Source organism: Triturus cristatus, chromosome 2_2, assembly GCF_964204655.1.
Source record: "Triturus cristatus chromosome 2_2, aTriCri1.1, whole genome shotgun sequence".
Lineage (NCBI taxonomy): Eukaryota > Metazoa > Chordata > Amphibia > Caudata > Salamandridae > Triturus > Triturus cristatus.
The window spans coordinates 500,872,969-500,885,994 of record NC_140582.1 but is presented as its reverse complement, the minus strand read 5'-3'; the positions used below and the strand labels follow the sequence as shown (position 1 = coordinate 500,885,994).

Genomic DNA, 13,026 nt, shown 5'->3' with positions numbered 1-13,026 from the left:
CTTATTTGGGGTTTCCGGCCAAAGCTTCCCGCCATAGTGGGGGGATGCAGGGGCCTGGGGAAGCTCACAGAGGCGGCATGCCTTTGAAGCTTCCCCCTGCCCATCCTGGGGGAGGAGATTTAGCACCTCGCCCAGGATGTGCATTGTTGCCGGACCAGGAGAGCAGGGGCTCTCCTACCCAGGGGTCCAGCAACATGTCTGCTGGGTGGCAGCCTAGGCAGCCTCAGAGCAGACGTGGATTTGTAGGTTAGGTTTAAGGGGGCACCTCTAGGATGCCCTCTGGGGTGCTGGGTACATTAAATCCCACACTGGCATCAGTGTGGGTTTAATGTGCTGAGAAGTTTGATACCAAACGTCAGTCTTTAGTGTTGCCATTACTGTGCTGTGGAGCTCGTGTTTGACGAGCTCTCAGCACCATGTACTCTTAAATGGCAGCACTGCTCTTACTGGGCTCAGGAATGGACCTGGGCACTGTAGGGGCACAGGGCTCCTGCTCCTGTGCCCACACCATGGGCATAAGGCACCCAGCTAGAGGGGTGACTGATGTATGCCATGGCAGTGTAGGTGATGGGCATGGCACACAGGGATGTGTGCCATGTCGACTTTGTTTTTGTCTTGCACCCAAACACTCAGCCTGCAAAGGCAGTGTGTGTGTATAAGGGTACAGGACGTCTAAGGGTGGCACAAGGAGTGCTGCAGCTCTTAGAGGCCTTCCTCGGTCACAAAGCCCTGGGTACTTAGGGTACCATTTACCAGGGGCTGACAGGTGGCCAGGGTTTGCCAATTTGGGTTTGGTTTGTTTTAGGGAAGGAACATAGGCCCTGGGTACCTGATTGGCAGGAGTCCAGGGCACACTCAGTCAAAGTACATTCAGCAATTCAGCAAAAAGTGGGGGCATACCATGCAAGAAAGATGGCACATTCTCACCAGATCCAGAAGGGAAGTACAAAGTGTAGGAAGCTGGCTCTGTATATGCTATACCAAAGTGAGGTATAGTGTGCATAGTCCAGTGGAATCCCAAAGGTAGGCAGAGGTAAAGTTAGATAGCACCTCTCTATTTGTGGTAGTGTGGTCGAGCAGTAAGGCAGTATCAGAGGACAGTGTTAAGCATTTGTTGTACACACTCAGTCAGCAAATGAATTCACACACTGAAAGACTAAACTTCAAACCAATTGTCTTTGTATGAAAACATTATTTTAGTTATTTTATTTTCTAGAACCAAGCAACTCTGGCACAGGTAAGCAATAAATACTTTACATTAGTAAACAGTTTGAATTGAAATTGTATATGCACTTGGTTTTGACTTACAGTATGGTTTCAAAGAAATGCAATACTTGTTAAATACAGTACATAGACTTGAATGGGTTTTTCAGTAAAATTACAGGCAAGCTATTTTTGAGATTACTTTTCTTACTCAGAGTAGTATACCTGGATACTACTTGGGGACATTTCCTGCAAACAGGTAAGTAAAATCGTTTTTGTTAGTGCAATTTTAAAGAATTTCTTAAGGTTTTCAAACTCCACACAGGGGTACTGCTGAAGAAAAAATTCTCCGGATCCAGTCTAGGTGAGGAATCCATAACTAATACATGTCTGTTACAGATGTATCATTACCGAAGGTAAGTAACTTGTTCGTCATGTATAGATGGCATACTGAATGATGCAATGTGTTATGCCTTTTCTCCCTAGAGGATTGTCAAATTAGTTGGTTTTGAGTGAACATGTGTATGTTACCTACTGTTAGGGTTATGCTTTTCTCTTTCTACACCTCGTCTTTGATCGTTACAATTGCCACACTATTTTTGCAGACTTGACTTTTTGGGTTAGATATGTATTACCAACATATCGCTTATCCACTGTTTCATAATTACATGTATGTGTAAATGTTTCTGCAATGAGCTTCGTATATGTCAACACCACACCTGGCTTGTTGTGCGCTGCTGGGTATTGATTCTTTAGGATTTTTAATACCCATTGAAGACCATTAACAGGTTTTTTTTTTTTTTTTTACATAGATAAAAGTATCCTTCAGTTCTTCTTCAACCTTGGCCTGAAGGTGAGTACAATCTTCCAACATATTGATGTACTACATAACTGCCAGTTTTGCATTTGTGCTTCATTGGCTTTCAGTAATTTTAAAATAATTGTTGGCCTATAACTTTGTATGTTTTTGACCAGTTTCCCCCCCCCCTTCCAAATTCGAATAGCTTCTTTAAGTACTGTTGTTGGACATGTGAACACTGATCGAAAACTTCAAAATTTTAAATACGTTTTTGAATGTGTTTTTTAAAAATCTTTAATATGGGATTGGGATGGGGGGGAGACAGAGGGAGGGATGGGGGGGAGACAGAGGGAGGGATGTGGGAGACAGAGGGAGGGATGTGGGAGACAGAGGGAGGGATGTGGGAGACAGAGGGAGGGATGTGGGAGACAGAGGGAGGGATGTGGGAGACAGAGGGAGGGATGTGGGAGACAGAGGGAGGGATGTGGGAGACAGAGGGAGGGATGTGGGAGACAGAAGGGATGGGGGAGACAGAAGGGATGGGGGAGACAGAAGGGATGGGGGAGACAGAAGGGATGGGGGAGACAGAAGGGATGGGGGAGACAGAAGGGATGGGGGAGACAGAAGGGATGGGGGAGACAGAAGGGATGGGGGAGACAGAAGGGATGGGGGAGACAGAAGGGATGGGGGAGACAGAAGGGATGGGGGAGGCAGAAGGGATGGGGGAGACAGAAGGGATGGGGGAGGCAGAAGGGATGGGGGAGGCAGAAGGGATGGGGGAGGCAGAAGGGATGGGGGAGGCAGAAGGGATGGGGGAGGCAGAAGGGATGGGGGAGGCAGAAGGGATGGGGGAGGCAGAAGGGATGGGGGAGGCAGAAGGGATGGGGGAGGCAGAAGGGATGGGGGAGGCAGAAGGGATGGGGGAGGCAGAAGGGATGGGGGAGGCAGAGGGAGGGATAGGGGGGAGAGACGGAGGGAGGGGCGGAGAGACGGAGGGGGGAGGGAGGATGGGGCTGAGAGACGGAGGGGGGAGGGAGGATGGGGCTGAGAGACGGAGGGGGGGAGGGGGATGGGGCGGAGGGAGGGGGGGGAGGGAGGGAGGGGAGGGAGGGGCGGAGGTGGGAGGTTGGGAGGGAGGGGGAGGTGGAGGTGGAGGGGGAGGGGGGAGGGAGAGGGAGGGGAGAGGGGGAGGGGGAGGGAGAGGGGGAGGGAGAGGGGGAGGGAGAGGGAGGGAGAGGGAAGGGGGAGGGAGAGGGAGGGAGGGAGAGGGAAGGGGGAGGGGGAGGGAGAGGGAAGGGGGAGGGAGAGGGAGGGAGAGGGAAGGGGGAGGGAGAGGGAAGGGGGAGGGAGAGGGAGGGAGAGGGAAGGGGGAGGGAGAGGGGGAGGGAGAGGGAGAGGGAGAGGGAGGAAGACGGAGGGGGAGAGGGAGACGGAGGGAGGGGGAGATGGACGGGGAGAGGGAGACGGAGGGGGAGAGGAGGGGGGGGAGGGAGGGGGAGAGGGAGGGGGAGAGGGAGACGGAGGGGGAGAGGAGGGGGGGAGGGAGGGGGAGAGGGAGGGGGAGAGGGAGGGGGAGAGGAGGGGGAGGGGGAGAGGGAAAGGGGGAGAGGAGGGGGAGGGGGAGAGGGAAAGGGGGAGAGGAGGGGGAGGGAGGGGGAGAGGAGGGGGAGGGAGGGGGAGGGAGGGGGAGAGCAGGGGGAGAGGAGGGGGAGGGAGGGGGAGAGGAGAGGAGGGGGAGGGAGGGGGAGAGGAGGGGGAGGGAGGGGGAGGGGGAGAGGAGGGGGAGAGGGAGAGGGGGGTGGGAGGGGGGAAGGAGGGATGGAGGGGAGGGGGGAGGAAGGGACGGGGGAGGGGGGGAGGGAGGGGAGGGGGAGGAAGGGACGGGGGAGGGAGAGGAGGGGGAGGAAGGGACGGGGGAGGGAGGGGGGTGGAGGGAGGGAGGGGGGGAGAAGGGGGGCAGAGGGTGGAGAGGTAGGGGGGGAGGGAGGGAGGGAGAGATGGAGACGGGGGGGGGAGAGATGGAGACGGGGGGGGAGAGATGGAGACGGGGGGGAGAGAGATGGAGACGGGGGGGAGAGAGATGGAGACGGGGGGAGAGATGGAGACGGGGGGGAGAGATGGAGACGGGGGGGAGAGATGGAGACGGGGGGGAGAGATGGAGACGGGGGGGAGAGATGGAGACGGGGGGGAGAGATGGAGGGGGAGGGAGATATGGAGGGGGAAGATGGAGGGAGAGATGGAGGGGGAAGATGGAGGGGGAGGGAGAGATGGAGGGGGAGGGAGAGATGGAGGGGGAGGGAGAGATGGAGGGGGAGGGAGAGATGGAGGGGGAGGGAGAGATGGAGGGGGAGGGAGAGATGGAGGGGGAGATCGAGATGGAGGGGGAGATCGAGATGGAGGGGGAGATCGAGATGGAGGGGGAGATCGAGATGGAGGGGGAGGGAGAGATGGAGGGGGAGGGAGAGATGGAGGGGGAGGGAGAGATGGAGGGGGAGGGAGAGATGGAGGGGGAGATCGAGATGGAGGGGGAGATCGAGGGGAAGGGGGAGGGGGGAGATCGAGGGGAAGGGGGAGGGGGAGATCGAGGGGAAGGGGGAGGGGGAGATCGAAGGGAAGGGGGAGATCGAAGGGAAGGGGGAGATCGAAGGGAAGGGGGAGATCGAAGGGAAGGGGGAGATCGAAGGGAAGGGGGAGATGGAGGGATGGGGGGGAGGGAGACGGAGGGATGGGGGGGAGGGAGGGGGAGAGACGGAGGCGGAGAGGGAGGATGGGGCGGAGAGGGAGGATGGGGCGGAGGGGCGGAGGTGGGAGGTGGGGAGGGAGGGGGGGGAGAGGGAGGGGGAGAGGGAGGGGAGGGGGGAGAGGGGGGAGGGAGGAGGGAGGAGGGGGGGGAGGAGAGGGGAGGGGGAAGGGGGAGGGGGGAGGGGGAGGGGGAGGGGGAGGGAGAGGGAGGAAGACTGAGGGGGAGAGGGGAGGGGGAGGGAGAGGGAGGAAGACGGAGGGGGGAGGGAGAGACGGAAAGGGAGATGGACGGGGAGAGGGAGACGGAGGGGCAGAGGGAGACGGACGGGGAGGGGGAGACGGAGAGGGGGGGAGAGGGGGGAGGGAGGAGGGAGGAAGGAGGGGGGAGAGGGGGGGAGGGAGGAGGGAGGAGGGGGGAGGGGGGAGGGGGGAGGGGGGAGGGGGGAGGGAGGAGAGGGGAGAGACGGAGGGAGAGACGGAGGGGGGGAGAGATCTGTGTATGCTGGGTCTGGTGGCTCAGTGGACGAAGGCGTCTGCTGCAGGGACCTGTGTTCAACCTCATGGTCACAATTTTTTTTACTTTAGCCCTGCCCCTCCCCCTCTGACCCCACCCCCACCGGTGCGGCCCTCGGCCGCAAACCACACAGTAAATTTGGCCCCCGAGAGAGAAAGTTTGTGAGTACCCATGCCTTAGACAGATGGGTTTTACAAATTCTCCAATATGGTTATTGCCTGGAACTTACACTCCCCTAAACATTCTTCTAAGATTACATTCAATTTTACGAGAACATCTCAACCTTCTCAAACAAAGTTCTCACTCGGTTACAAAAAGGAGCCATTGAACCTGCCCCATTACTATATCTAGGGGCAGGTGTATACTCCCTGCATTTATTGATTCCCTAAAAAGACGGCTCTCTCAGACCTATATTGGTTCTCCGAGACTTGAATCTATACATCCAATCAGATCACTTTCATATGGTGACACTCCAACAAGTACGCCCGCTCCTTTAGCAAGGCGACTTTGTCAACTTTAGATTTAAAGGGCGCCTACTTCCACATTCCGATACACCTTGTCACCGCAAATACCTCAGGTTTGTGGTAGGGGGGGCAACATTAACAGTTCAAAGTACTCCCATTCAGAGTCACTACTGCTCCCAGGGTTTTCACCAAATGCCTGGCAGTAGTCGCATCTCATCTACGAAGACAACACATTCAGTTCTTCCCATACTGAGACGACTGGCTAATTAAAAGCATGATCGCAAGCAAATTGTCTACGACTTACTCACAAAACAGCGCAGCTGCTCCACGATCTTGGTTTCTCAGTGAATCTGTCCAAGTCCCATATCCAACTCTCCAAAATGCAAGCGTACTTGGGAGCCACTCTAGATACACAAAAGGCTCTGGCTTATCCCAATCCGTCCAGAATCCGCAACATTCAAAGTCTACTTTCCCAGTTCCAGCACCAACACTCCTTGCCAGCTCGAGTGTTGATGCAGTTACTGAGATTGATGGCGTCTTTCAACCTAATAGTCCCTTATGCAAGACTTCAAATGCATCCGCCTCCGGAATGCTTAGCACGTCAGTGGAATCAGTCTCCGGGTCAGTTATCTGATCTAGTGTTGGTGGACGGCTGCACTTATCGCTCTCTGCAGTGGTGAAATCCACAAAACCTTTCCATAGGGCAGCCCTTCCTCAACCCGGTTCCACAGACCGTACTAACCGCAGACGCATCGCTCACTGCTTGAGGAGCTCATCTCCAAACTCTCACAAGTCGGGGCATGTGGAGCCTGCATCAAACGTAGCTTCACATAAATCATCTAGAGCTTTTAGCGATATTTCTAGCGCTCAAAGCCTTTCAAGTTCAACTGGTACGCAAAGCTGTCCTGATGGGCACAGACAACATGACCGCAATGTATTACATACAGAAACAAGGAGGGACACACTCTCTGTCACAATTAGCACAGACCATCTGGAGGTGGGCCATACATTACAAAATGTATCTCCTTGCAGAACACCTTCCAGGAGTCGACCATCAAATCGCGATTCTGTTCAGCAGACAGACAACAGATCTACGAGTTGGAACTCCACCCTAGAGTTCTCCTCCCGTTCTTTCAGATGTGGGGCTTCCCAGACATAGATCTGTTTGCCACACACCAAAACACAAAATGCCCAAGCTTCGCCTCCAGGTATCCACACCTATTGTCCAGAGGTAATGCACTATTAATGAATTGGTCAGGGATATTTGCCTAGGCTTTTCCACCTCTCCCACTCATTCCACTAGTGATTTGGAAGCTCAGGCAGGTGTCCCGTACACTAATTCTAGTTGCTCCCACATGGGCCCGTCAACCATGGTTCACCACCCTGTTGGAGCTCTCAGTAGTCCATCACCAAAAACTGCATCTTACAACCAATCTCCTCACACGGAGCCGTGGAAACATAAAATATCCAGATCCCAGTCATCTAAACCTTGCAATCTGGCACCTGAAATCCTAGAATTTGGCTACCTCAACCTTCCGCCAGACTGCATGAACATTATCAAGGAGGCTAGACGTCTTACTACAAGGGCTTGCTATGCAGCAATGTGGAAGTGGTTTATTTATTGTAATAACAATAAAATCAACACGCTTGATGCTTCAGTTCAGAACATCTGCTATTTACTGCATCTACAGCGTTCAAATTTAGGGTACACATCCATACGCTTACATCTTGCTGCAATAGCTGCATACCTTCAAAATAGGCAACATCTGTCTCTCTTCAGAGTGCCTGTTACTAAGGTATTTATGGAAGGACTCCAGAGTCATTCCCCCAAGACTTCCACCTGCCCCAGTGTGGAATCTCAATATTGTCCTCACCAGACTGATGTGTCCACCCTTTGAGCCATTGCACAAATGTGAGCTGCAATTTCTCACTTAGTCGCTTTCATCATGGCTATTACATCACTGAGGAGAGTAGGTTAGATTCAGGCCCTAACCATAGAGAAACCATTTTTACAAGTACACCAAAACAAAGTGGTTCTTCGGACTAATCCTAAATTTCTACCCAAGGTGATTTCTGCCTTCCATATCAACCAATCTGTTGCTTGTGTTCTTCCCTCATCCAAATTCTGTGGCAGAGCTTGCTCTACACACCTTAGACATTATAAGAGCATTACTCTACTACGTAGGACAAAACCTTTCCTTAAAATGAAACCTCTTTGTAGCTTTTGCTCCACCTCATAAAGGCAGTCCCATCTCAAAATCGGGTATTGCACGGTGGATAGTCAAATGCATTCAGACATGCTATGCAAAAGCGAAACAAACATTAACAATTCCCCCTAGAGCACTCTCCACTCGCAAACTAGGGGCTTCTATGGCTTTCTTAGGAAACATCCCCATAGATATCTGCAAAGCTGCAACATGGTATACACTTCACACATTCACAAAACACTATTGTGTAGATGTGTTAACAAGCCTCAAAGCTGGTGTGGGCCAGGCAGTACTATGTATTCTTTAAAACCACTGCAACAGCTACAGGTTAGCCACCTCTTGGGGAGATTACTGCTATATAGTCTATGCAAGGCATGGGATCTACAGCTCACATGCCTCGAACGGAAAATGCTACTTGCGCAGTATGCGTCTGTTAGCATGTAGAGCTGTAGATTCACATGCGCCCACCCGCCGCCCCAGGTACCTATACCTGTTGCGGTGATATCTTACTTGGATACAAACACATGGACAGCTCTATTTTACTACTCTTACTAACTTCATTATCATGCTCTGTGGGAAAACAATCGAACAATGGAGTCGATGCCCATGCGCACTATCACCAAAAGAGTCACCTACCTCGTGACTATCAAAGACTTCGAAGAAAAACAAAGTGCAAACAACCGGACCCAACACTAGATGGCAGGCTATGCAAAGCATGTGAATCTACAGCTCTACATGGCAAGAGCAGATGCATACTGGGTAAGTAGCATTTTCCTATCTAAACACACACACACAACAAATGCAACTCACCACACACCCTACATGTTATGATTGATGATAGTCCTGTGTGTGGCCAGAAGTTTCAGACATGTGCACAGCACTCATTCACTTAATTAATACTTAACCATAGAATCTTTGACTATCGAACAGATGCGTGTAAACTTCTCACATACAACCCAACGTATTCTTTTAATACTCATTTGTACAGTATCCTAGTCCTTGCACAGTGTACACATACAATCTGCGCACCGTGGCAACGTGTGGCTCCGCATCTGCTCTATCTAACCCTGAAAGTGATTGTCAGGGCCACAATGCATCTACATCAGTTCCTTTCTTTCTGCTCCTTCCGATGTGGATCTAGACCTCGCTCCCTTGATTTATAGCACTTAACTGAATTTTTAAAAAAATATTTCACCAGTGTGTGACATGTCTTCCCCTTAAAACAGCTGGGTTCAAAAAGATTGTCACTAACAGATGTCAATGATGGACCCACAAAAGGTATGTCTTTGGTGTCTTAGCTCCCCGCATGAAGTTGTGCAACAATGCGCTCGGATAAAAACAAAAGCCACCTGGGACCACAAGGCCATACACTGCATTGCTGAGCACCATAGAAAAGCTTGGGTGTACCCCAGTCCCGATCTTAATCGCTTATACGTTCTTGTTCCTGAGACCGGTCCCGAGGGATAGAGATCTTCATCTTACTCCAAGTTTTCAGGTAAGTCAAAAAAGAAGACACACAAGAAGTCAAAACATGGCTCCTCTTCATGCCACTAGAATTAGGAAACGTTGCGTGGACTTATGGCTACCTCAGTATCTCCTTCACCCACCACAGAACTTAATCCACATTAGTCCTGATCCAGCCAGAGTACCGAGGTGAATCAGCCATGCTGCTGCAATTTCAGGCCTTTAAAGAGTCAATGCTGTAAATGTTCTGTACCGTTCCTGATTCTGCTCGCGCACTTGGGGCACCATGTATCCGAGGAGGCCTCCAATCGGGTTACTACCAGCGAATCAATTCCCCCAACGCACACTGGGCCTCTTTCCTGCTCTGGGATACATCCCAACTTCGGGATGGGCGCGTACGCTGTGCCGATTCCCCATTCGTCGACATAGCAATGCCAAGGTGCGAACCCATAATCCTTTCGGACTCCGAAGGGAATCCGTGCCTAGTCCACCGCATTCTGATACTGACGTGCTTTCATTGCAGCATAGCCTTTCAGACCTAGAGCCACAGGACGACGACTATGGTGGTGATGATCGCAGATAATCATGATGAGAATCTATTTCTGGACCTTCAGGAGGCCAAGTGGCATTGACACTGCTCCAGATATAGGACATAATTACCATCATGTCCCCTTCTGGAGGAATCTGCTTCTTTCGCCATGGTGATTAGAAAAGCAGCAGATGTTTTTGATCACCAGTTTCCCTCTGGAGGTTAAAACAGATGTGCCTAATGAGGTCCTGAAGCCAGGGCAGACCTCTTCTAGAACCACTACTCTCATTCAATGAAGCTCCCACAGACACTTCTGGGCAAAGTCAGAATCTTGGCCCCTGCCAATAGACAACTTGTCTGATAGCACAGATCAGTTACAGTTGACTCATCTTTCCTCTCGTAACATCCAACACCAGAGAGCATTGTGGTTCAGGTTTCCACCTGCTGACTCCACTCTAATACATGCCCACCTACTTTACCAGAAAGAGTGTTGAAACATATAGATAGGCTGTCCGGAATTCGGTTTAAACCGAATCTGACGGACAGTACCCTGCCGGATGAAAATCAGCTGACCCGGTTTAAACCGAGTGTCACTGATTTTCATAGTTGATGGGGGAGAGGAGCTGTTGTGGACTGTTGTCTCTCTGACTGCGGCCGCACCAGAGTACTTCACAGGTCTTTAAAAAGACCATTTAGATAACGAGGCTTTGTTGTTCTTTCGCCCCTTCTCTGAGCCCCTGTGGGCGGGGCTGAGCGCAGAAACGGTCTTCATTGCCAGATTTATGCAGATCATCGCGGCACTGGAGCGACCTGCCGGACCTGACCGCCAAAGGCTGTGGTGCTGCTGGGATCGCTTGAGCTAGGCGATTTGTTGGAACAACTGAGTGCACTCTTTCCCCTTCTGCCCTGGAGCCGTGTTGGTGCCTAGGTGTGTGGATCGCCGTGTGGACCCCCTGTGGTGGCGGGCGTCTAGGGGGCCCTGACAACCAACGGGGAGCCTAAAGAAGCGAAGATGAGGCGGTGAGTGCGTGCGGGCCCCGGAGCTAACTTGCCTCCCTTTTATCTTGATTAAATGTATAGTTAGTTATGCGTCAGATGGCTGGGAAATCAGGGAAGGTAGGAAAAAATAGTGTGCAAGGAAGTGGCTTCTTTCGTCGCGTTACAATGTTAACATGCAGATATTTGGGGCTTTTAAAATCAAGACTCTTTACCTCCTAAATTGAGAGCGTTGTCATTGTATTTTACGGCCGCTATGTTGATGATAAACTGCGAAAGCTGTGCACTTTCGTAGCTCTTGGCGTCTGCAAATTAAACGAATTTCTCTAGTAATCTAACGCATTTTTACGCTGTCAGAGCGCGGTTTAGGTCGGTATTTTGCAGACACTCCGAGATTTCATTGAGTTGATATTTGGCAGAGAGTCCCTACTGCAGTGGGTGTGGTTTGCCAGTAATATAGTGTAACATAACCCGTAGAAGGAAGAAAGGTCCCCCGCCCGATCTGCAGAACTCTTTGGTCGAACAAGTGTGAAATCAGCGGGTGCGTGTTCGGAGAGCTTGACCAGGTGAGAATCAGATAAACACACAGTAGGTTTATTCCGGCTGGAGGAGGAGGAGGAAGGCAGAGATGAGTCTGTATCTGCTCCAAAGTCGGCAGCTCTGGCAGTTAAGACATATGGAAACTTGAGTGGCCCACCCCCCCCCCCCCCCCCCCCCCACACCCACACCCACCTCATCCCCCTCCCCTCACCCCTCTCTACCCCCTACCCCCCCTTCTCCAACGTACATGGAGGAGCGCTCATGTCAGGGTAATGTGCTGAGGGGACCCCAGGAAGATCTCCAGTGAACGCTAACTACAGAGTATCCATTCTCGGATTTACGTTTAAAAATCAGTGTTTTATGGCACTTGTAGTACTCTGAGCAAAATTAGACACAAACTAAAACCAAAAATATGAGTTCGAGGCATATGAGCTGCAGATTATACACTGTGCATAGATCGCCATCTGGTGTTGGGCCCGGATGTTTGCAGTTTGTTTTTCTTCTTGGACAGTCTTTGGAAGTCACGAGTTCGGTGACTCCTCCTTCGGTCCGTACTGCGCATGGGCTTCGGCTCCATCCTCAGATTGTTTTTTTTCCGCCATCGGGCTCGGATGTAATACTTCGTGCTCCGGCTTCGAACCTTTCCAGTTCCAACTTTCGAAGAAAAAGCCTCGTCCATCGAGATTCTTTAGACGAAATCGACTTCTTCATCTCTCTCTTCGGCACTTCTTCGATTCCAGGCAGCGGTCTTCGGGCCTATCTCGACTCCGGTCTTGGCCGATGGAAAGGGCTCCCTTCAAGAAGTGCCCAAAATGTGGGTCTAAATTTCCCCACACCGACCTCCATCAGGTGTGCAACCTCTGCCTCTCTCCCGAACACGAGGCCCGAGACTGCCCCGCCTGCAAGTCTTTTAGTTCGAAAATGACTATTCGGGATCGACGAGCTCGACACATCATGGCGCACTCATCGACCTCGGCTCCACCTGACATCTTCGGAGAAGACACCGGAGCTTTGGGACAGCAGCACACCGAGCTGGAGGACGATGTCGTCAGAGCTTCCGAGGCTGACGACTCCGACGTGGAGGAGATCACACCGGCGCAGAGGGTCGTGAGTACTCTACCCCCTCCCACTCCCGCGCCCATACCGAAAGACTCCGGTTACCCCTTCGCCTCCGGGCCTAGGGAAAGCCAAGCATACTGCTTCCATCACTCGAGCCAGCCTCCTAGCGGCGCCGAAAAACATTCTTCGGCACCGAAGAAAACAAGCTCCGTTCCGAAGCCATCGGTGTCGAAACCTGGCCTCTCGGTGCCGACCAAACACAAATCCCTCGGCACCGACGCTTCCGTGTCGAAGCCAGCCTCGGCGCCAACCAAAAATCGGACACCCCGAGAAAGCACAGCGCGGATAAACCAACGAAGCCTTCGGTTCCGAAAACATCGGCACCGATGGAGGAATCGGTGCCGGAGGAGCTCTTCACACCGGATTCTCTTCAAAAGACTTTAACAAAGGATCCAAGGACTGGACATTTAATTTTGTCTTCCAAGAAAAGACTTTTGGACAAGCCAACT

At 52.1% G+C, this 13,026-nt stretch overlaps 1 protein-coding gene across 4 annotated transcripts in view; it reads left to right on the top strand.

Annotated features, from left to right (window-relative positions):
* Nucleotides 1-13,026, top strand: part of OTUD4 (OTU deubiquitinase 4) — a 389,728-nt gene that overhangs the window by 307,226 nt on the left and 69,476 nt on the right. For all 4 annotated transcript variants that reach the window (XM_085641615.1, XM_085641618.1, XM_085641617.1 and 1 more), the window contains one exon: nt 2,016-2,056. In XM_085641615.1, the coding sequence (XP_085497741.1) occupies nt 2,016-2,056 (41 nt within the window). The remainder of the gene's footprint in view (nt 1-2,015; nt 2,057-13,026) is intronic.